This window comes from Melanotaenia boesemani, chromosome 3 (assembly GCF_017639745.1).
Source record: "Melanotaenia boesemani isolate fMelBoe1 chromosome 3, fMelBoe1.pri, whole genome shotgun sequence".
Taxonomy (NCBI): Eukaryota; Metazoa; Chordata; class Actinopteri; order Atheriniformes; family Melanotaeniidae; genus Melanotaenia; species Melanotaenia boesemani.
This window is the reverse complement of record NC_055684.1, coordinates 25,817,998-25,842,662: the sequence shown is the minus strand read 5'-3', so window position 1 is coordinate 25,842,662 and position 24,665 is coordinate 25,817,998. Positions and strand designations below refer to the sequence as shown.

At 38.6% G+C, this 24,665-nt stretch overlaps 1 protein-coding gene across 2 annotated transcripts; it reads right to left on the bottom strand.

The window, feature by feature from the left end:
- Positions 1-2,714: 2,714 nt before the first annotated feature.
- Positions 2,715-19,081, bottom strand: prdm2b (PR domain containing 2, with ZNF domain b). Of its 2 annotated transcripts, XM_041980357.1 has the most exons (9): positions 18,775-19,081; positions 15,724-15,781; positions 15,501-15,623; positions 15,149-15,252; positions 14,759-14,911; positions 11,830-11,956; positions 9,464-9,568; positions 4,867-9,326; positions 2,715-4,292 (listed from the first exon to the last, which is right to left on the bottom strand). In XM_041980357.1, the coding sequence occupies exons 3-9, from the start codon at positions 15,613-15,615 to the stop codon at positions 4,275-4,277; spliced, it is 5,082 nt and encodes a 1,693-aa protein (XP_041836291.1). In that variant the 5' UTR covers positions 15,616-15,623; positions 15,724-15,781; positions 18,775-19,081; the 3' UTR covers positions 2,715-4,274. The 2 variants fall into 2 exon arrangements, with proteins under 2 accessions (XP_041836291.1, XP_041836292.1); XM_041980358.1 differs by lacking the exons at positions 11,830-11,956; positions 14,759-14,911; positions 15,149-15,252; ... (1 more) ...; positions 15,724-15,781; positions 18,775-19,081 and adding an exon at positions 11,422-11,651.
- Between the last annotated feature and the right edge of the window lie 5,584 nt (positions 19,082-24,665).

Genomic DNA, 24,665 nt, shown 5'->3' with positions numbered 1-24,665 from the left:
GCATCCAGGGTGAGCTTAGAGTAGCTGCTCCTCCACATCAAAAGGAGTCTGCTGAGGTGGGATGGGCATTTAATTAAGATCCCTCCAGTTCTCCTCCTCCTTATAGATTTTTCAAGCAAGACCAGCTGGGATGAAACCACCCAGAGAGGGTCAACGCAGAGAGGGGTCTTGTTTTCCCTGAACCTGTTGCCTCTGTGATCCAACCTAAGATGCTCTGAATACCTTTATCATATGCTAAATCAGTGCTACTTAATTCAGTCATGTGAGCGCTGCAGCCTTCATATGACTGGTCTCTGCTCCAACACACCTGACTCACATTAATAAGTCATTGTGCAGAACTTCATAGGCTGTTGGATCCATTTAATTTGAGTCAGGTGTTTTGGAGCAGGGATACATTGAAAACCTGCAGTACTGTGGCCCTCATGGGACCAAATTGAGTAGTCCTATGCAAATCATTTCGATCATGAGAGAAGTGGACTCTTCCAGGACGATGCCTTCATATATCGAGCAACAGAGGTCACTCCTGTTATTGATATAAATCTGCTAAGGCCCAGTCACATAGTTTTGAATTCGTGTTCCAGGAGATATCCAGGAGTAATATGTAAAATCCATAGTAAGATGACCTGGCAGCATGTAGTAGCTGAAATAACTTACATTGAGTTCTTTTGTTTCTCTTTGTAACCTGTCCCTGTTTTGGTTAGTTTATCAAAGCCACTCAGTTTAGATACATAGCCTGTCTTCAATTGAGCAGTAACAGCATATTCTACAAAAGATCATCCTTATTTGTTATTAAACTGCTTTAAATTATAAAATTAAATGTTTTATTGTCTTTATATTGTGGTAATTTATTTTTACTTTACAAATATGTGCATGATCTAAACCTTCGGCATGAGGTAATTAAGAGGCTTAGATAGGTAAATGTTTTACACATTTTGCATCTGCCTCTCTGGCATATCCTAGTTTATTTTGTCTATCCAGGCACACAGAGCAGCATGGAATTGCGTTTTTATAAATAGGGCTGAAGCACCATGCACAGCAATCAAAGGAGAGTGCAGTGATATTTCACCCTGACAGTTTGAGTATGGTGCAGCACTCTTTCAATTGCCCATCCCTCCACTCACACACAAAGTACTATCCATACACACACAGAACAACACTCATAAACTACATCCAGCTATAAATTATACCATCATGCCAGTGGAGCAAATAAACACATCTCAACATCCCTTTGAATAAAGGAAAATCCAGCCTGTGGATCAAATCCAACACACAAATTGCTTTTAATTCATAACCCCATTTATCAACCTGATAACCCACATGTGTCTGTACAGATTTTAGTCTATAAGATGTCACAGTTCCTTGGTGATTTTTTTTTCAAAGTGGGAAACATGTTTCCTTTACACTGTCTCTGCACAGAGCTTTACGACTCATTAAGGAATAATTAAGGAAAAAGTAAGGGTGACAGAAGAAGTCTGTGCAAAAATGAACTTAGCAGATTCTCACAAGCCAGATGAAGGACACATGCACCATCAGATATATTGAGATGCTTCGGTCTCCCATCCATTATGCAAAAATATTCTAAAAAAAAATCAAAGAAAAAAAAAATCTAATAACTTATTAGGCAGAGCAGTTTGGGATTATTCAGGAAACCTGCATTAAAAAATAGTTTACCATAAATAAATATTTGATACATTTTCACTCAGTATTTATTCTGAATTTCTAACTTTTCTAAATAATATTAATTCACATATAAGAATTGTAACTTGTTTTATGAGAAGTGTCTAATATCTATTCATACTTCAGTGATTTAGCCTTTTTAGTTTCATTTTATATATGAACCCTCTCAACCTGCTGCTGAAGTGAAACTCAAGCATGTGCAACCACATCGAATGACTTATATTCAGTTGTTTTAACTGCCCAATTCGCCATGGCCAACAATTAGCTGCGATCAATAATAAACTATAATTTCATAAATAAAACGAAAGATCACAAATACTGCCTACATAGTAAATGCATTGAGGACAAACCTCATCTTCATGTAGATTCATCTTTCCATTTTTTGTGAAGCTCTTCAAACTCGTCTTAAGCCGTTAACTCAAACCATTTTCTATAAAATATCTAGATATAGCTGTCCGGACACGCATCACAAATCTTACTATTACTTGCTTCCAATTTCTCTGCTGAACTACACAAAACTACACAGTGAAGTAAAAAATTTAAGGCACTTCATGACTTGCATATCAACCTTTTTGACAAGTGAACAGCTCCCAAAATAGATACAGATCTCTCAGCAACAAGCACAATGATAATAGCAATGGGCCACCAATAGGAGCAAAGGTAGCTATTAAAAATAGGATTTATGGAAGGTACTCTACCTTCAAACTTTCAAATAGTTTATTTTTGCCTTATCAACTGAAAGCCTTCCAATAAATTCAGAAGGCAAAAAGCAAATGGAAATGAGGGAAATCTATCGTTTAAAGACACAGTTAGGAATGCAGGTAATTATAAGCCCTTATTCTACAATAACAGAACAATTCTTGATATTGTACATTACAGAAATAAAATAAAAATGGAACTTACACATTAACCCTAGGGTCATTTATTAAATGCCAAACTCAAACCTACCTACCTACAGAAATATTTCCATACAATAACCATCTGTATCCACATCCCGGTCTGTTTGAGAGACTCCCATAAGCAAAAACATCTTTACACAAGTTTATATATTTTTTTTATTATTATTATGTCAATTACAGCAATGCTTTACTTGAGGTCATTTGGAATCTGTGTCTTTGTTCATCCTTAAATACATGATCATAATGCTGAAAGGCAAAAAATAAAAGATTTCTCATGGAAATATAAATTAGCTTCAAATTATATTGTTCAATTTACTTTCCAATAACATGCTACAATGTTGTTAGCACTGCCTGTGTGTTCGCTTTCTCTGTGGTACAAGTGGAAATGGTTATGGGTGAAAAGGTGGGGATAGCACTGGAGAGACTGAACTGAAAATAAGGAAAGTAAGGTCATTTTCCATCAGTCTTAAAACATACAGACTCAATAAAACAGATCTCAGAGCATGATGGCATGGCTTTTGAAAGAAAACATGAAACAACTTTGCAAACATCCACTTACAACAGACTTTTTATAAAAGTTTTCATTATGGCCTATAAAAATGTGCCATTTGTCACTTTTATGTGTAAAATTGCACAATGTGGACAAACAGTTGTGACATTTGTTTGTAGCAAAGCTGTAAAAAGTAGTACTTGAGATTACATTTGCTCCGTTTTGGGGCAAATTATAAATGTCTGCAGAGTGCAACAGATCTGAACACATTCCCATCACACACTGCTTAAATACACAAATCTTACTGATCCAGCTGAAAGTTTTGGCAGTTCATTTTAAAGTGCTGTACGAACACTGGGCTTATTGAATGATATTAAAAATGATTATTTCAAGGAGAACGCAATCATTCCCATCATTTTACAACTAGAACAACCTGCTAACCTGATAAACAAAACGGAAGCAAGTAAAAACATGTCTGAGATTTAGATGTAAGGAATAGCTCTCAGGCTGCACATCCAACCATAACCATACACATACTTACCAACACACATATACAGTGTTCCTGAGGACCAATTGTTGCAGTAAGCGACTGCCATTTTGATTTTTGTTTCCTTAAACAAAAATAAGCCAATAGGGTTTATTCTACAATATTATCACTACAAAAAATTTAAATCAAAACATACATACTTTGTAAATCATGTATAAACTGAAGTGCCCACCGGGAGAGACATAGGAACTGGCTTAATCTATTTTTTTATTTCCTCCAGTCTGCACATGCATTAAGAGTGTCTGAAATCTAAACAACAAAAAGGGGGGAAACATATGGAACAAATAGAATTAACAAGCTTATCTCACCCTAACTGATACATGATTGCCATTTGCAATATATCAGCTTTCCAAACTAACGGAGCCCTAATCATACTGTTTTGGGTCAAGTAATGACACGTGTTGTATATATTAACTCACTGTCATCTATGTTTCCTTTTTTGCAAAGCTGGCAGAAATCGAGGCTCAGTTTAGTCCGTAAAATAGACAAAGATACAGAGTTCCCTCCTTAAACCTAGGAAAGGCAGTTAAGTTCGGCTTCCTTGTTTTTCTTGGATAAAACCACCCCAAAAGGGTAGTCCTTAGCGCCTCAGTGAGTCCAGAGGGTTGCCTGATAGGTGAATACTGCATTCCCAGGAAGAACTCAAGGCTGTCACCATGGCTCACTTCATCAGCACATCCTGTAAAACCAAACACAGCAATGAGCAACACAGTAAGATAAAACTTTAAATAAAACTTATATCAGTCCCAATTATGAAAATCCAAGAAATTACGTAAAAAAAAAAAGGACTAATTTAATAAGTTTAAGAATCAATTATCAGATGATCTACCATTCACTGCCTTAAATTATTAACTATAGTTGGCTATATTTAGACTGTAAAACTTTTAGTGTCACCACTTTCAAATCTCAGAAATTTTATTTCAGATGGTTTGTGGGGCTAATTAGAGCAATTAAAGCTGTTTTTCCCCTAAGACTGTATCGTCTCGGTAACTACTACAAATACTACAGTTAATTAGGACCCTCAGGTCATTTTCAGTTTCCAAGGGGCGTTATCATTCAGTGCAGACCATGCTTCTGAACACAACTGGATCGATCTACAGGGCTGACAGAGAAACAAAAGGCAAGAGAATTGGATGCTCATCACAGGAACACGCACAGCTAAACCAGGGGAATCTACCAGTCACTAATCATTTCTCAGGTGATTACAGCTTAAAACTGATCCAGTGCAAATCGAATCCAATCTGTGTCCTTACCTGAGAGTCTTTTGGCTCTTGCATCGGTGGTTCCTCAGTTTTCACCTCAGCAGGGGGCGATGTGGTGGCCATCTGCAAGCTCCTGGTGACCGGACCCCCCACTCTCTCCCTCGCACGAAGTGAGAATCGCTCCTCTTTCTTCAGTTGTGGTGGCGATTTGGCCTCTGCTAATCTCTTGGGTCCTGGCACTTTGCCCATACGTTGCATCCTCATGGCTGGTCGTGGTGCCGTGTCACTGGGAGTATCAGGGGCTGAAGGAGTGGGAGGTAGAGACTGAACTTGGGCTTTCTTGATTTTTTTGCTAGCAGAAACTGGTGCAGGGAATGAGGCGGGCCTCTTCAGTCTGCCCACTGTTGCAGCAGTTTTTCCTTTGCCTGGAAGGAAGGACTCAGGGTCTGGTGCACCAGAGCTACGAGCTCTGGTCTTTCCCAGAGGTTTAGCCCCTGGCTCTGTTTGTGCATCACTATCTGAAGCTTTCTTCCTACCTGTGCTTTTATCGAACACAGAAGCGCCCTCCTTTTTCACCTCTGCTAGGCCTTTTTTACCCTTTTTAGTAACAATGGGTTTCATGGGACAGCTGATTGCCATATGTTTAGTCAGACTTGCGGTATAAGTAAACTCTCGACTGCAGTGAGGACAGACATTAGAAGCAAGCTCTTCTTCAACTTTGACTGCAGATTTCTTTGCCGTTGTGGCAGCTTTATTTTTCTGAGAGATTGCTTTTTGTACCAGCTGGTTTTTCTTTTTATTGAGGGCACTCATTTTTGTTTTACTGGTATCTTGATTAAAGTTAAGTCTCTTTGGCTGACCCATTCTACGGAAAGCTCCTTCTCCTGCAGTGGCTGCTGTGGGTGATGCAAATCCATTTGGACTCTTCACTATTTGCTTGAGGGGGATGGGGTTTTTCTTGGGAGTGTAACGTTTCTTATCACTAGCATTGGCACAGGCCAGTATATGCTTGTGCAGTTCAGGCATATTGTCAAAACTGTTGCCACACTTGGTGCACCGAATGGCAGTGCTGAAAGTTTGCGGTATGTTGTGGGTAGTGAAATTTGTAGCAGAGGCCACTGATCCCGCATGGGAACGGCTATGATAAGGAAAAGGGGGTGGTTTATAACTGGGATAGTGTTGATTAATGCCAAGACGGACATCAGGCCCTTTAGGTTTTCCTCCTTCTGAGGCCATGATCTTTATTGTAGTGTACAGCTCCTCATTGGGGTCCTCTGTATGATTACCATTGACATCAGGCTCGTCATTTGCTACATGAGAGTCACTTTGGGGAGTACTGTCAGCAATTTCTGGTGCTGGTGTCGAAGGACTGCTTTCCTCTTTGGCTCTGGATGGATCTGTGTAATTTTGTGGCCTAAGTTTGCCACTTTCTATAGTGGTATGTGAACATGTCTCACTTGGATGGAGATCCTTTTGGTGCTGCTGGAGGTTACAGAGAAAGGCAAACTCTTTGGAACAGACTGAGCATACAAAAATCTGGCCCACTCCATGTAGTGATGTCCGGTGAATCAGCAGAGCTGGTGCGTCGCCAAACAGCTGAACACAAAATTCACACTTAAAGGGCCAATCTGTGGAATGCTCTGTGATATGTCCACTGAGCTCCTTGATGGAATTGAACGGCTCCTCACAGACATTACACACAAAAGTCTTGCAGTACACAGAGTCAAACTCCTCTTCTTCAGAGGCTTTTTCAGGTGGCTGACCGGGATCGGCAGGCTGAGGAGAGCTAACAGCAACTTGACCTGCATGGTTTGTAACTGGCAACTTGTCATCACAATGCTGAGGCTCCTCTTTTACTTTAATCAGAGGGGGGGGTTGCGAAATTTGTGATGGAGATGACTCATGTGATGTAGGAGGATGAGATGTTGAGGAAGATGACAATTCTGGTAAGGATGCAAGAGCAGCAAAGTCAGATTTCAGTTTCTCACTTTCTGCAACATTGTCGTGGCTTGAGCTGCCATTTAGCACAATGTTGCCAGTTGCAGGCAGAGAACCGTCATCTTCTGTAGTGGGCAGATCTACAGACGAAGGCCCAGGAGGACTTGATGTAACTGAACAATTGGGGGGACCTTCAAGTAAAGTGTTTCGGGAATCCAGTGGCTCAGAGATATGGTCCTCATTTTCATTTTCCTCAGCCAAGACATCCTCAGATGAATCTGACAAAGGCTCGTGTTCAGCTGATCTTGGAGACATTTTGGGGGAGAGGACAGGAAGAGGTCTGAGTGCAGGTGAGTCTGAAGGTTGAGAAAGAGGAGAGCTAGGCATAGCTGGTGGAGACGGTATGGTAGGTAAAACAGGGGGAGGTGGGGTTGGGGATGTTACACTGCAGGTACCAGGCGAAGAGGGATTCATAGTTACAGGGGTCAAAGAGGGTGGAGATGGATGGGCAGACTCTAATGCAACATTTGGAGAGCAAGAATTGAAAGCGCTTATGCTTGCCAGGGCTGAGGGGCTCTCCTCTCCGGGCAAAGTTAGACCAGCATACTCATTCATTAACACCTTTTCAAGAATACTGGTGTTAGGTTTTCTCTTTTTTACTAGGGGCTGTGGAGCTGCAGTTCCCTTTACTTCTGGTTCTGCAGTGGTCTTCCGATGCAAGCTTAAATCCAAAGCCAAATCCCCAAGCACCTTGTTTAAATCATCACTTCGCTGACTTACAGATGAGTTTGACAGGTCCAGGGGCTGCTGATTACAGGAATTTCCTCCACTACTAGAGGAAGCTGGGCTGTGCATTGCATCTCCAGAGAGGCTCAGATTATCCCCCTCATCTTTGTCCAGGAGACTCTCAGGAGGTGGCATGCTGTGGCTTTCAAGCTTTGGCACCTTAAGCGTGTGTGCACTTACCACTTCTGTTTTACAGCTTTCGGCTTTACCTGTAGGACTGACTTGTGGGGATGATGGGGGAGAAGCAGTTCTTCTTTTGAACTTTCCTGAAGGCCCTTGCAGTGATGAGACTGACAGTGGTGAGGCCAGTGTATGGCTCTCTGTTATGAGGGCTATGGTCGATTTTTGAAAATCTTGTGTCTGAAGGAGCTGTTTAAGCTTAGGTGAGAGATAAACCGTTTTCTCCCGTTGAAACGCTACTGAATCTGTGGCTTGCTGAAACACTCCTCCCACTAACAAATTAGATGAAGATGATGTAGAAGATGATGGTGATGATGATGTTTCTGTTTCCACTTTAAGGCCAGTAACAAGTGGGGGTGTAGATGTTCTTCTTTTTGCTGCTGGTTGTCCACTGTTAGAAATTTGCTTTGCAGCATTCGTTCGACCCTCCACTTTCAGTGCTTGGCTGATCTGATTTGGGCTGATAATGACCGTGTCTAGGCCAAACAAAGCTGCAGATCTTGAATCAACCTCTATCACCTCACAACTGCTCACTGCACTGGTTGACACAATCTTGCCATCAATGTAGAAGCTCAGATTTTCCGAAATGTTTTTGGATATGTCAACTGCATAATCATCCCTGTCTGCCTCATCTTCTGTGTCTGCACTAGGCACATAGACGGGTGGAGGGCTGGTGCTGGGGGACTCGCTGGGCTGCTGTCGCGCTGTTGCCTCTTGTAACAGCATGCCTTTCCTGCGAACTCCTTTTGGTAACAAGTGCCGTTCATGTATTCTGCGTTGATGTCTGCGCATGTTGGTATGTGTGCCAAATGCCTTATTACAGTACTTGCAGGGATGGAGTTCTTTTGACTCCCCATTTTCATCCAATGCTAAGGGACGGTCCGCTGGGGGCCCCAACTCTTTTTTCTGCATTTCAGAGTTTTGCACATGTCCTGTTGTAAACTGAGACCCTATGGCTATATAGTGACTACTTGGACTGGTGCAGTCAGGACTTGAATCAGTTTGCACCAAAGGACTGAGTAGACTGGACGCTCCAGCCAGGGAGCCAGGCCTTTTCTTAAATCCATTTTCATGCCTTCTTTCATGCCGCCGCCGCCCCACCTGTGAGCCAAAAGATTTATTGCAGTATCGACACTTAAAGAGCTGTGCTTGCTGGTTGCTGATGGCGTGAATGTGTATATGACGCTCCAGACCTTGTCTGGTGGAGAAGTGGCGCTCACAGTGGTGACAAGGGTATGATTCTCCTTGGGGATCATCTTCAAACTCACCATCAGGATTAAGACAAGGATCAACCTCTCGCTCTAGACCTGCAAGAGTCACCTGTGACTCCTTATGGCTTTCTTCACCACTGGTTAGCAGTGGGTCAGACTGCTTGTTTTGCACAGAATCAGCCACTATTAACTGCTGAGAAGCTTGGTGATGCATTTCATGAGGATCAACACCATCTCCCTCTTCTTGATCTTCCTCCTCCTCCTCATCCCAGTTTTCACTGTCCATCAATGTAGCTGACATGCCCTGCACATCTTTATGCTCAGAACTTCCCAAGGGATGGACTTCACTGGGCTCTTGCGAGGTCACTGATGGCCTCTCAACCCCCTCCGTCACACCTGTAAAAATTGTTCTCTTTAAAATCATTTTGACTTTACAGAAACCACTTCAAAATTAAATGCCCAACATGTTTTTTTGTTTGTTTTTGTTTTATATGTTTGAAAAAAAAATGCAGTCTATAGGCAAGTCAATTTACCTTCTTCCCCATCCCACATTTCCTTGACAGTAGGTTTGGTTCCACTTGTCTTTTTGAATCCACCCAAACCAGCCCGTCTGGCTTTCTCCAGCTGCTTTCTTCTGGCTGCAAAAAAAAAAAAAAAGAGAAAGATATATGCATCACTTTGTGCAAAGTTCCTGCAGACTCATGTCAATCTATTTTTTTTCCCCCAACATGCTCAACTTGTTAGTCAGCACCATTTGAATGCATTCTTTTCAAGCTGAGGTTAAAAATAAAAAAGGTAATACAGGTTAGTTGCAAAATTCCTATGTATGGCTTAGTTTTCCAACATATCTTTAAGCAGCTCACTTTTGTTCACATATCTATGGGTCAACATGTACAGGTAACTTAAATATAACAAGTAATAAACATCATAATAGTCTCAGCCAATGACACCATTTTGAATTTCTAAGCCTTGCTTGAGAGAGGGCAATTCCCTGCACATTCTTGTCACAGAAGTGTGTCAACAAGGTCATCTGACCTGGCCTCGAAATCCTAGTTCATACCAGAGAAATATATGCTGGTCAGACCAGACATGGTATTTGTTGATAAATCGACCTGACCAAGATTATTTTGCATAATTTACATCCTCTCTTATAAAATGAATTAAAAAATATGAGTTTGGGGTTTGACTGGTCTGCTCCACTCTGGTCTGATAACCCTTGAATAGAAAAGTTATGGCCACTAATTATATTTCTTCCTCAAATAATAATAATAATAATAATAATAATAATATTCTGGCAACTGAAACCAAAATTAAGGATTTACCAAAACAATGCAACAATGCTGCACTTTTGTCTTTAGAGTAGATAAAATAACTCTGTAATTTTTTTGAAGTTACAGTTTAAAAACCACAATCTAATCAAACAAAATACATTTAAAGATGATCTAAACTTAATTTTCTTGAGGTATGTGTATTATTAAACCATTTATTGGCTTGATACTATAATTCTGACACTTTTTACCCAGTTATTGCAATATAATTAGTTCACACTTAATTTTAAAAGTCTTGACAGTCTTAGTAGGTTTTGCAATAAAATATATGGCTGCAAGAACTCACATCACAGAATGTCAATTACATGGTGGGGGTGTCGCCTCTAGGGTCCCACAGAAACTTAAACATGGTCTTTGTGATGCAGCTTGGGGTTCTTAAAATTGCATTTCCTAGCTAATTATCCACATTTCATGTGTTACAATATAGGATTTGTCACTTCTTATTTCCTATCTTGTGTATCAAAGTAATTACTGTAACAGTTACATAAAGGCATATGTAGGACAATAAATAACATATCTAAAATATTAATGTATAAAAATATGATGTATGAGCTACAAGGCACACTGTATAATTGTACTTTATAAAAATCCACGTTCAGAGTTTATACTGTTAAAAAATAATTCTGACACACCAGTCAAACTGACTACTCAGTAAATGATGGACTTAGTTAATGGTATACCCTTACTTTACAGGAACATCTTAACATGTCCAATACTCGTTTCTTTCCTTCTTTCTTTCTTAATCTTACAGACAATAGCCAAATCATGCTTCTGTCGCGTTATTTTCCTGTTTTGATGTGGTTACAAGCCATGTAAAGTTAATGCTTTTACACCAGAAAAGAAGAATAGATTAATATTTACACTGGCTGCCATAGCATCAACTGTCTAGTTAAACAATTCGGGCAGTTTTAAATAACATTTTCATGAACAGTTTCCATCTGCTCGTCCACATTTGGATGTCCGTGCTTCCATACCTAGCCATTTAGCCTCATGCTAACATGCAATACCAAGTCTGACAACTCGATGAACTGGTTCTTCTGGACAGAAACGGCATACAGCTTCATTTTAGAAACACGATATTACTGCTATATTTTAGGTTGCTATCCAATACTTGCGCCCTAATGAGCCTAAAGTTGGATAAGGAAGCTGGCTGGTTAGCTAACCTGCTAGGCCATCATCAAGTAGAGAAGCTCGCCGATGGATGAACTCAAGGAAGGTCACATCCTCAACAACGTAGGATCCAGATGAGGAAAAGCCGCTTTAAAAGTTGCTCAAATCCTTGTTTACCAGCTTAACATTATATTTTATGGTAATTATGTGGCTTAATGGTTGCTATTTGTAGTTACATTCGACACTATGTACGAGTTTTAGGTCGGGTATGAAAGTAGAGAAAAGCCCCACACATCGCACGTTAGCTTCCACTAGCCTTCCTTGCAGCCTGCTAGCTCGTCAGTTACAACTTCGACTGTGCTGCATAAGAAAAAAGAAGCTAAGTGTCGCGTGTGAGCTGCACGCGTGTTACAAAGCAAAGCAACACTCAAATGTCAAGATGGTTTGGGGTAAGGCCTCACCTCGTTTCGCCCTGGGTGAGTTTTTTCTGCTCAGATTGCTGGCTCTTTCTTCTTCCAGTGCAGCTGTTATCTCAGGGTTGTCTTCCACTGTGTACCACACCAGCAACTCCTCTCCCGGCCCGATTGGCTGCAACAATGAGAGATGAGGTCGGCAACCAATCATAGCTCAGCTTGCTAAGAGGCAAGGGGGGTATTTGGGCTACTGTCCATCTAATCTGCCTTAACGGTTATGAAATTTCTCGTTTTCACCCAGTAAATTACCATACCACAATTCAGTTTAATTTTTGTTGTCTAGTCTTAAAAAGGAAGTACATCATACAACTCAATCGGTGTAGTTGGCGATTTCAAATAGGTGCATATGTGTTTAGTAGACAAAAGTATTAGAATAATAATATTAAAAGAAAAATATATTAGGAAAGAAAGAAAAACATGAATGTTTATTTCGAACATGTTAGCATATTACATAGATCATTGCTAACCAACACATTTGAAAAGGATTAGAAAGAAGCATGAGCTTATTTACCCCTACACCTTATTCCATCTTACAACAAAGTTCTCTGTTATACAAGTTCACTTCCTGATTTAAGCATGATCACAGCTACAACTAATAATAATATTTACATAATAATTTTAAGGTTCTTTAAGTTGTTTATATATGTTTTAATGTCTTGGGCCTTCTTATTTATCGGACCTGCTTTATAAATCATGAACCCACGCAGACCCTGAGATCCTCTGGTACCGGCCTCTTAGTTGTTCCCAAAGTTTTTAAAAACAGGTTCAAATCCTCTCTTTTTAGCTTAGCTCATAGCTGAATTTTATTATATTTTGTTTCAATTTTCACTTATTTAATCATATATTTTTCTATTTATTTCAGATACCACCTATTTATGGGACTCTGTTTTGAATGTTTTGATTTACCCAAGTACACAGTTTTTATTGACTGTCTTTATTTTATTTTACTTTATTTTATAAATTTCCTGAACTACTTTATATGTATTTTTATTCTTGTTGCTTTTATCAGTTCTTATTGTTTATAAGTTTATTTAATCTTATTTTAAATTTTTTTTTTTAAACTTCAGTGCTTTTCTCCTAGGGATCCTCCACACCAGTAGCTCTAGCTGCTCTTTCTGCAGGGTTGTTGCCATGGTTACTGCCCTTGTCTGGGTGGCTGGGTGTCCTGCACTGCAGTCCTGTGGCTGTGGTGTGGACCTCGGCCTGCCCTGATCTGGGTGGTTCCTGTGGTGGCATCCTCTGTGATCATTGATCAACTCAATCCCCAAGATACCGGTTCCTCACAGCAGCGTCAAGCCAGATGTTTTCACACAGACGGTAATGAGGGATGGGAGTTCATGGTTGTGCGATTGTGTGTGAACTACAATGAGGTGTGTTTTAATTTTTTGTTTTATACTTTGGTGTGTGAAGGCTTTTAAATTTTGTTCCTAATATGCATATTTCTTTTATTATGTAAAGTAATTTGTGTTGCTTTGTGCATGAAGTGTTCTATAAATAAAAGTTGATTCGATACATAAAACAAAACCTTAAATAACAATAAATGTAAACCCCCACTGATTGACATATTTGCCCCCCTCCCCCCGTAACTACATAAAGAAACACAAAAAGGTTTTACTGTTACACAAACATAAAGATGTTTACATTTTTTCCCCTTAAATTTTATATATATATAAAAAGCTTTAACCATCGATGGAAGTGTTACTTCCAAAAACTTCAAGAACCAAGACTAATATGCAAATACTTTTAAGTGAAATCCCTCAAACTGGACTGTAATATATTGTGGTCTTTGTATTTTAGAATACTGTCAAAACCTTTCACTATGAAGCAACAACAGTGTCATTAAAAGAAAATCCAGGAGATTATTAACTTGGGGCCACTGGCAATACAAAGCAGAAATAAAGAATAACCAAAAGGCAGCTCAGCCTTATATTTGAGCATGAAATATTTATAGGCAGAAAAATCTCTGAAATCTGACCCATACTGAGCAAGACCACCACGGCTGTCAACTACTTAAAAACAGCCATAATGTCATTTAAGAGGGAGATTAAGCACAACAAAGAAATAGTTCTGACATGTTCAGACTGATGTTGGAAGCGGTTGTCACTAAAGGATTGCAAGGGAGACAAACATTGGTTTATGCACTGTTTTTTCCAGTCTCAGTTGTACCATTGCTTTAGTGCTTGTGTTATTTGCAGAGGGAGCATGTCATGTGAGAAGTCACGTTGACTTTAAACAGATTTGGCCTTTTATTTTAGTGATCGACTAAAACAGAGGAACTGATAGCGTTAATTATGTCCACATACCAAGACTGAATTATCTACCCGTTTTGATTCGTTTTGTTTTTTATAAACGTTATAAATCTTTTAAATCTGAGAGCCAATCCTATTTGTTTGAGCTAGAATATAAAGAAACTGTGAAAAAGCAAAACTGAACTTTGGATGATAAAATGGTGTGCAGGGACTTAGTTAATGGTATAAATTTTGTGGTAATAATTTACCCCAAAATTTTAAAGCAAGAATTTCACACTTCAGCTTTTTTTCCTACTAAAAGCGTTTATTTATTTAAACGTAGGCACATTTGCGATAATGGGTCAATTAAATCCTTTCCTCTTGCAAGCATTAGCATATTTGCTCAGGGGGCCAAGTTTTTGTATTATAATATAGGTTTTGTCCTTTTCTTTTTATTTAAATGTATATTATTTACCATCATCATCTAAAGTTTTGCATTACTATACCAACTACCATACCAACTATATTGTTGTCCAACATGTTATGTTGGACAACAATTTTAGACTACCAACCACTTGTATTGTACAGGATATAATTCTATGCAAGCTTGGCCTTATGTTCATAACATAAAGGCTGCTCTTCAAATCAGACACTCCAGATCATATTTCTACATTGTATATTAAACTCACCCTCAAAACTTTGTAGTAAATGGCTCTGTTGATCTCTAATGGAAACAGATTTTGCTCTTCACTGGAACGAGCCCAGTTCACATATCTCAGCCAGTTTCCCTTCATTGGGTCTGTGGCGTCGATGCACATCCATCCTCGTGCGGGGAAGTAAACCTAGAAAAAAAAAAGGACCAATACTTAAAAAAAATATAATATTCTTTTTAGAAAATATAACTGATATTATTTTTAACAAAATGAAAGTTGAAGTAGTTGTAAAATAAACACTTTATTCTAATACACTAGTTGTCTTTAAAATTCCAAAATGTTTTCATGGAATTTTTGTGTTTTAGCCTTTTAGGCCAACTACCATGAAGTACCATGAGTGAAAGAAGCCAACAAACAGTAACATACCTCCCACATGTAAACATTACTGGTCACCTGTGACCTTTTTTTCTTCTCCCCAGCAAATGGACCGAACCGCTTGCCTTTAGGAATGACTTCTGTGGCCCAGACACCTAAAAGTCAAGAAGAAACATTTACATATGCTTTTAGACAACATTTTTTCTACATCAGATTGATGAGAATTATATGTTTTTTTCTGTCTTATTGGTAAATATAAAGCAAAACATAAATTGTTAAGTACTTGTGTACTAAGTGCTGTCAGCCTACTTGCTTACGTTGTCCCAACCATGAAGCGTGTTGCTAGTCTTAACATGGGTTGTTAAGGTTGCAACATGGAACATGGAAGAGGCCGACAACTCACCAATGCGGCTTTGATTCACAGCAGAAGGTCCAAGATTCAGACAGTCTGGCAAACCTTTCCACACTTGAACTGGAATTTCATCCAAAGACTCCACCGTTCCTCCAGTAATAGCCATGACCCACTCTACAATGACAGGAAGTTGTTTTGTTTTATCACATACAAAAAAAAAACCATGTTAGGTTAAGAATCTGGAGTCATTTTAAGTTTTTAGAGAAAAGTTTACCTGTTGAGGTTTACAGGACTGTGGGCACCAAGTCTCAATGGTTCTTTATCACATGAACCTGAACAGAGCAAAGCAAATGATTTTACAGCTTTGAATGCTTCCAACATGAATTAATTTCTAGAGCTACTGCAGTGATGTCAACAGACTTGAATTGCATTCAAATACAGATTTCCCATCAAACAAATCCATAAATAAAATGTCTTCAGTTTTGTTTTTGCATAAAACTGAGACACTCCAGGAAAGGTACTGGGTTATTTTCATAGCTTATTTCCTGGTTTGCTCAAAGTCATGACACAACACAGCTGTGTCAGGAATTACATGAAGGTTGTGACAAGCAATTTTACCATCTGCTTGTTCCAACACATTTCTTTAAGCCTCATGAGCTTATGAGACAAACCCCATTTAGAAACATCTTGTAGCTTTGATTATTGTCAAGCTTTAAATAAGAAAGGCCGGTGTCAAAGTACGACTTGGAAGTGACCTCTTGTTCAGATTTTATAACACACCCATCTTAACAAAAAAGCTGTCGTTCATCTTTATACCGTAAAACACAGCAGCAAAGCTCTCAGCTAGAACCACTGGAACACGTGTTTATCATCGATTCACTGGTTTCCAGTGAATACGTAGATTCATTTCAAAGTTTTGGCATTAACATCCAGGGCTGTGCATAGACCCTCTGTATGTTTCAGGTTTATTAAAGCTTTACTTTTCAACTCGAACCCTTTGGCCATTCAACCAGAGATTCTTAATGACTGTCCACACCTAATCTGAAACTCAGAGGAATAGCTCAACGGTGAAATGTGTTATTTATTTATTATCTCATTGCATTCTTTTGTGAAGCAACTACACATACCATAGCAACTTACACATAGGCTACATAAACGTTGCTTTGTTAGAATATTTATGCAGCAGCTTCCCTTTAGAAACTGTGTGGAATGGCACATATTGACACAACTTTTGATAGAAAGTTTAACTAAAATCTAAAATAAATAAAACATACTTTGTGTCTGTCTGCAAACCAAAATTACATCAAGTTATTCATTTTTGTCTGACAAAAATAATCCTAGAGCATTTGTACGATCGTAGAACCGATGGCTTTCTGGGTCTACAGCGATGCAGATTTTTTAAGAATTATCTCTAATCCCAGATGTTTATATTCTAAAACTGATTTTCATTTTAAAACTTTGATATTTTGGTAATTTGGGGCAAATCTATAATTTATCATCAGGAACACAGTGGAAAGTTTTAGGATCTCGCCTTAATGATACCCAGTTGGCAGGAACTACTTTCTCTTCCGCCTGCCAGTTATATGTGAAATAAGGCACAGGACTGTATCGCAGCAGCAGGCCGCTCACTCGCACTATCAGTCCGAAACTCAGTGAAATGTGGAGCTAAACGGCAATGGTACTGTGCGATATGTGTGGGAAGACAGTGAGGTATTACAGCAATATCAAAAACTTCCTTAAACATCTGACAATCAAGCATAAACACAGAATATGATGACGTTATCATTACGCTACCCAAAGAAGAGGAGAGGACACAGGTGCTGAAAGACAAGACAGATGACATTCTGAGTCCTTTGGTGCTTCAGGCAAAAACTATCCAGATAAATAGGGACAAATGTGGAGCTGTTGGCTACATGCAGCACTTTAGCTGAATTTTGGGGAAATAATCTGTCTGTGTACCAGATTTAGGTTTTTGTGGATGTTAAAACAATGAGTATCCCGTAATCTTAAAATTAGGAAATCTTGTTTTGTTTCGGTGTACAGTAATAAATATTGTTATGAAAAAAGTAAATGCTACAATAGATAGCTGCATGAGTTCAGCTTGGACTAATATGTGTGTTCCTAAGATCATTTTACGTCAGTTCCACATGCCTAGGTTTACTCAGGCACAGTTAGCTGCAGAGTAGATAATCACATTGGCTGGGTGTCATTAAAATAGTACTGGGAATAAAACAGCCATTGTGGGGTTTAAAAATAAAAATACAACTAAAACATATTTCTTGGATAACATAGATAACGTCAATTATTCACATTTGTTTTTCAAATGTAGGCATTAAACATTTGTAAATATAATGTAAATATAATTTAATTCCCCCCGTTTTTGTAAAGTACTAGTATCGGATCTGTATCGTCAGTACCATTTTACTTGGTATCGGATTTAAAAGATTAGTGGTATCGCTGACTGATTTGGCTTTTTCTGCAAAGTTCAGGATACCAGTTTATATCTATGATTTTACAGCATCCAAGCACCTCACGTTCAAATATTTTAAAATGTATGTTGCAGGTAGGACAGACATTGATTTGCCAAGAGAGGGCTTTTTATCCATCAAATCTTTCCATCACATGTTCAGCTTTCTCCACATGCAATTCATCCCAGCTGAATGAAAAGCAGTTTGTTGGGGACAATAAGCTGCTGAGCCACTGAAATGTTTCAGGCTGGGCTCACACGTCCCAATTATTTTCATTAAAAATGTACAAATCGCACAATGTTCCAGGGCAGATATCCTGACCTAAACCTAAACAATGGGGGTGTTAATTTATCAAACAGCAGATGAATGACACATTTAAGATTATATCCCTTTTCGTCTACACTTGTAGTACCCAGGCTAAGCCTTCCTTTTCAATGTCTTCTAAAAATGAAGAACTAAACTGTGCAAACTTTTTATTGGTCAGTCCATACACATTAATTTAATTTTTTCCTGGCAGCACTGTTGCTGTACTTGTGATCAGACATCTTTAAACCCCTCCTAGCTAAAGTTCAAGCCACTAAAAGCGTCTGATTTTACAGAGGATGCGCGTGTGAAGCGGATTTTAAAGCGTTCCGTCTGTTTGTCAGGAAAAGTTGCCAAAGACAAATAAAAAAATGTAAAAGGTCCACCACAGCGCCTGAAGGATGCAGTTTATTGTTACCCCTGTTTGCAAACCGCCCGCTCCCTTTATGCCCCCGATGCTGGCTGAAGTAAGGTGGCTGTGGAGCGTTTTTCTCCCTCTATGTTTCCTATCGTAAGGTGGTTTTTGGGTTTAGGATACTCGTAGACGCACTTACCTGCGTTATTTCACCGGGGACTTGTGATTTTTGTGCTCTACCTGCTTTCAATCTGCTGAAAATGGCGGATGGGGGGGCTTGAGTCGAAAGCCTTTTTCAGTAACTCGGATCGTGGTGTGGTGTAGTTGGGAGAGGCAGTCTGTCAGACCCGGGCTCCCTCTGCGATGGGGCAATAAAGCTCCAGTCTGCACGCAAGTGAGGAGGTTTTTCTAGAAGACACGAGGCTCCCTGGACGCCTCTCCTGCAGGCGGTGGCTTCAAGTCCTGTCCACACTGCAGCCTAACGTGAAACCATGCCAATTAAGTACCTTAGATTCATCTGGGAGCATAACGGGCCTGTGTGCTGGTGCCATCTGTGCATCCATGAACAGCTGAAAGGAGCCCAGTAAAAGCCGGCAGAAAGTCCTGTTTGTATGTAAAATAGCCTCAACCTGTTCACTTTTTATTTTTACCTCAAGCATTTTATCTACATCCAGTTGTTTTCTTTGCTGATATTTGTGATGCATTTACTTATCACTTCATAATCCTGTTAGAAGTTCTGAAACTAATACCAGCTGAATCAGATGTTCAGTCATGGGATTTTAAAAATTAATAGTGACATATAAAAGTTATATGTCTACGCACGCACATGCACACACAAAAGGCTTTGCAACAGATCTTATTTAATTGAAATGTTCTTTTTTTTTTAACCGCAAACGTACTGTAAAACTATAAGTAATAGGAAATATGAATTGATTTCATTTTGAGACCAATGCCTCTGTAGTGCACTCTCTGTAGTGATAGTTTTTCCACAATTGGTAAAACACATTTCTTGAAACCACCCATTTTCTCAAAACCTTAAATACAAATCTAAAAATTCAAACCACACTCACAAGCTGCAGACTTTTCAATCAAAATCAAACAATGTGTTCAGATCATAAACACAGCAGGAATTAACCTCAGAGCATCCATAAGACACTGCTTGAAATAATTTAGGACACAAAGTTCAGAATGTGTATTTTACCAGGAAATGTATGTATACATACTTCCTACATCCCGCCACTACAGTAATTGCACACACACGCACCCAACCCTCCACAGTTCGACACATTGAAGATTCACACCTTCTCAGACACACACACACACACACACACACACACACACACATAGTCCTCCATCCTTGCACTAGAGTGCACTTTTTACACCCTGCAAATATGAATCCACCCTGTCTGCTGTGAATTCTCTCATTTTCCGTAAATATAGAAGTCCTCTTCTATCTTTTATAACTTTATATTTTTACTTATTTATGTGCGCCTGCTATATTTCTATTTCTTACTAATGTGTGCTTAAGCCGAGAGACCCCTCAACATTTCGTTATGCTTGCATAATGACAATAAAGATGTTGAATCTTGAATATATATATAGATATTTTCCTCTGCGTCTTCCTCTTTGTCCACCACCTTTCATGGGAGCTCTTCGGCTTTCTGTACACTTGTGTCCATTGTAGATGAGGAACATTTTCCATCTGTACACTTACAGTTGGTCTGATCACAGCATCAGAAATGTGTGTGTTGACACAAAGATAACAGCTGCATTGGAGTTGTGTTCATGTTTCCTGGCAATGTTTACAGTTTTGCAACACAAGTGTATCACTGTATGAAAAATGTTTAGTGACTGAAAATGGGTTTAAGGTTTTGCAAAAAAATAAATAAATAAATAAATAAATAAAAGAAAGAACCAAAACTATGTTTGATTAAATTGCATTAAGGCCACTGAGAATTTGGTTGAAAGAATGGGGCTTAGTGTTTTAGCAATTGAGATAAAATTGTAACTTTAGATCATTTGTTAAACACTACATACTCAGCCCACATCTGTGTAATGAATCGCATGCATATAATTCCAGTTTATGAAAAGTTCAAGAGTCAAAAATCACATCTAATAATTGCGAATCCCTTGACTCTCAGGTCTTAACCACACAGACTTGTGAGGCTGTTTAGTTTGGGACAGACTATCATTCAGTTGACTGACTAGTATAATATTCTTCTACTTGACATTAGGAAGCTACTGGGAGCAGAGGGTGTTCTGGATCATTGTCCATCTGTATGAAATGCTGTTCAATCAGCATTTGGCTGAATTTGAGCAGACAGTATATCACTGGCCACTTCAAATTTCACCGGCCTGTCTCTGTCTTCTGTCACATCAAACACTACTAACCCAGTGCCAGTGGAAACCCTGCATGGCCATAATGTCACACTCCTCCACACTACTACAGGTGACGCTATATGCATTGGATTGTGAGGCATTCCAGTCCCTGGCCATATTGTTTAATTCACATCATTCTGGTGCATGTTCACCTCAGTGTCCACTGTCCAAGCTGTTTGAGAACTGCCATGACTTTTGGATATGGTTGTCAAGTGTTAGGTGTGGAGCTTGAATACACCTGTGCTAGGAAGTCACACCCATGGCTTTGTCAGTTGACACCCATTTTGAAAGTATGAGTGGTCACAAAGAATTTGTGTGTACAGACTGACAAAGAAGCCACCGGTAGTTTGTTTTTAACTCTTGGTTGTTTCTAGCATGGTGTTTGTATTTTAATATTTTAAAGAGTTTTTTTTAAATATCATGTTCTTTTTATTATTATTATTATTATTATTATTATTATTATTATTATTATTGTCTACTGTCTTTCTTTTAGGACAGGTTGACTTTTGTAAGTCAATCAGAGGTATCAATTATACTATATCTTGTTTGAATGTCCTGATTTACCATTACCAAGTTTATGACTTTAAACAGGTAGAAAAGATTTGAGCTGTCGCTACCTCAAAATGTTTGAAATCTTTGTCCAGCAAACAGTAAAACAGAAAATGTTTTGCCTTTAGTCTGTTTTTTTTTTTTTTTTTTTTTTTTCCCCAACACATTAGCGGGTTTATTTGTATGTTATTTATTGTCAGTGTTTATTTCTAGTCTCTAGTTAGCTCTTTTTTTATTTATTTTATTGTTTTTATCTTTTTACAGGACCCAGAGGATTTCACATGGTGTTCTTAGTGTGGGATTCCCTCTTTCCCACACGGTGGCAGTAATCACACATTCACTTTGTTGTAGCTTGTAGTTTGTGCTCCGTGTGTGTGTGAATACATCATTTCATGGTGGGCAGATGTTTATTGCCTCTTTTCAGACCCACTTTTATTGTTAGGACCTATTTTATGCTATTTTTATGGCAATATTGTACTATTTAAGTCTTTTAACTAGTAGTGTTTTGTGGAATAACCTGACCAAAGCAAAAATCCAACTGTCTTTTTTTCACTTTCATACTGATGCTATTACAATCTTGTTGGTTATATGATTGTCTGTTGTAAGTCAAATTAAACTCTTTTTTTATTTACTTTTGTGGTTTATTGCTAGTTTGCTTGTTGTGATGAATGTCTGAGACTTTCAGCTGGATGTTTTAAGATGATTTTTTTCCACTCTTCCACAAGGAAATAAGGAAATTTAGTGCAAAGCTCAACAGAAGAGATATTTTCCTTAACTCTCATTTTAGTTGCTCCTGTTTTCTGTGGGCGAGATGACCTGTAACTTGCACTGAGAGGCCCTATTGACTGAATAATGTCAGTTTCCAAATGCAAAACCAAACCTTTGCTTGTTTCCCACATGAGGAATGAGTTTGAGGAAAAAGCTCAAACCTGGTCCTGAAAAAAAGTTTATTTCAAATTCAAATTAAATTGATTCAACTATGAAGTTTTGCACAATCAGGTGTGTTGGATCAGGGAAACATTGAAAACCTGCAGGAATGAATGCCCCTGCTCCAGAGCAGTGTTTCTCAAACCTGGTCCTAAGGACCACTGCCCTGCATGTTTTAAGTCTTTCCAGCTGCAGCACACCTGATTCAGCTTAAATGAATCGCTTGTAAAAGCTCTTTGCATGCCTGTTAACTAGCCATTCTTTTCAGTCAGGTGTGTTAAAGTATGGAAAGGTCTAAAACATGGAGGGTAGTGGTCCCCGAGGACCAGGATTAAGAAACACTCTAGTCTAGAGGAACTCGGGTAAGCCTGCCAGCTACCATGACTGCTTACAGGTTGTGTCTGTGACCACTAGAGGCTGCTGTGCTGTACTAAACTGATCTCAGTCTTTCTGTCTGGAGATGTAGAAAGAGCTGGCATCAGAGCAGCACCATAGCTGACAAATCACAGTTGTAACACTCAGCGAGTTAGTTACTAGAGATCTTTCTGTGACACCAGGCATAACACCATGTCAGCACAGTGCAATGCAACAAAAGGCCTCTTCAGGGAAACAGTTCCTTATGTTAATGATCACAAGGATTTGTGTTACAACCTGTTAAAGTGAGACTTGTTTCCACATCAGACTCACAGCTGGCAAGTTTTTATTTTGATAAGGTAGACTGGAGTTGCACATTTGTAATCATTCCGAGCCCTGCCTGTAATGCAGTTTCACTAAATGAGTCACACTCTTAGTCATTCATGTCCTCAATTCATCTCCTTCAGTCTCAGTTACAGTCCAATAACCTGATACGCTGAGCCTTCACAGATCCCCCTGACAACAAAACTGTTCAACACAAACAATATATTTTACTGTAGTCTGGCCAGTACAGATGATATACGGGCCAATAAGTACAAATTTTAAACTAAAATTAATAATGTGATTTTAACCAACACATGACATGAAAATGAATTTGTTTGTATGTGTGCAATAACCATATCCCACCAGGAGTTAGATACCTCACTAAGACTAAGTGGAATAGTGACACAGAATTAAACGTGACATGGAATTTTTGTCCTACATACTTATTTGTACAGTATGTAATGTGTGGTACTTTCAATTAGCTGCAGCCTTGTTTCCAAAAAAAAAGTTGAAGCATTGTTCAAAATGTAAATAAAAACACATTATATGTAATGGAAGTCATTAAAATTATAAAAAGTTTGAACTGAGAAACTTATTTTATTAAAAAAAAAAAAACATGTTAATTTTTAACTAAATTCAAGCTAAATGTTTAAATAAAAATTGGAGACAATGAACATTGACCAATGTGTGTTGTCATCTTTAAACAACCTAGTTGTTTGGATTTCAACTGCATGACAGTCTGGGACCTCTGAGGTTGTGTTTTTGTTTAATAATGTTTGAAACCTTGTATTTTTTAAGTCTATATTTTCCAGCTAACGCCCAATGTGTGATCTACATGTCTTCTCACTCATTATGTGCAGAATCCCCTGAATTGTCGGAATCTTTTAATAATATCTGAGAAGATGAGGCAGCCAAAATCTTTGTAATGTCACAGTGAGAAACATGACTGGTAAATTATTGAACTAATCTTTCACAGGGAGATTAACTACTCATTTCTTTTTCTCTCTTTCCTCCACGATTATTCCACCAAATGTTTTAAATTGCATTACACAACATTTGTATTAATTGTTAACCCTCTCCCAACGTGTTGGCTTTAAATTAAAAATGTTCACAAAATACCATGTCTGTTTAAATCTTTGGTTATGTTAGTAATAAAAAATAACATTGTCCTGGTTAAGAAAGTGATAATTATTTTTGATGATTACATTTTGTATGACCACTAACACTTCCTACATAATGTTATATAAACAGAATCAGTCATGTAAAGCAGACTTGCTTCTCATCCTTCTCCAGCTGCTGTAAAGTTGAAAAAGTTATAAAGAATTACTCAGAGTTGTAGCATCCAAGAAACTTTTATTTCATACAGACGTAAGTGCAATTAAAATCAGACAATAACTTTAATGGTTTATGAAACTTTAATGCAAAACAGTTAAAACATTTATTTAGAACTCTGTGCCCCCCTGACTATCCTAAAAATATATACTGTGTTTGGATGAGCCATGCACATGGAGCTGGTGTTTCAGCATGCTACAGTCCCTCTCTGTCTCATGCTGCATG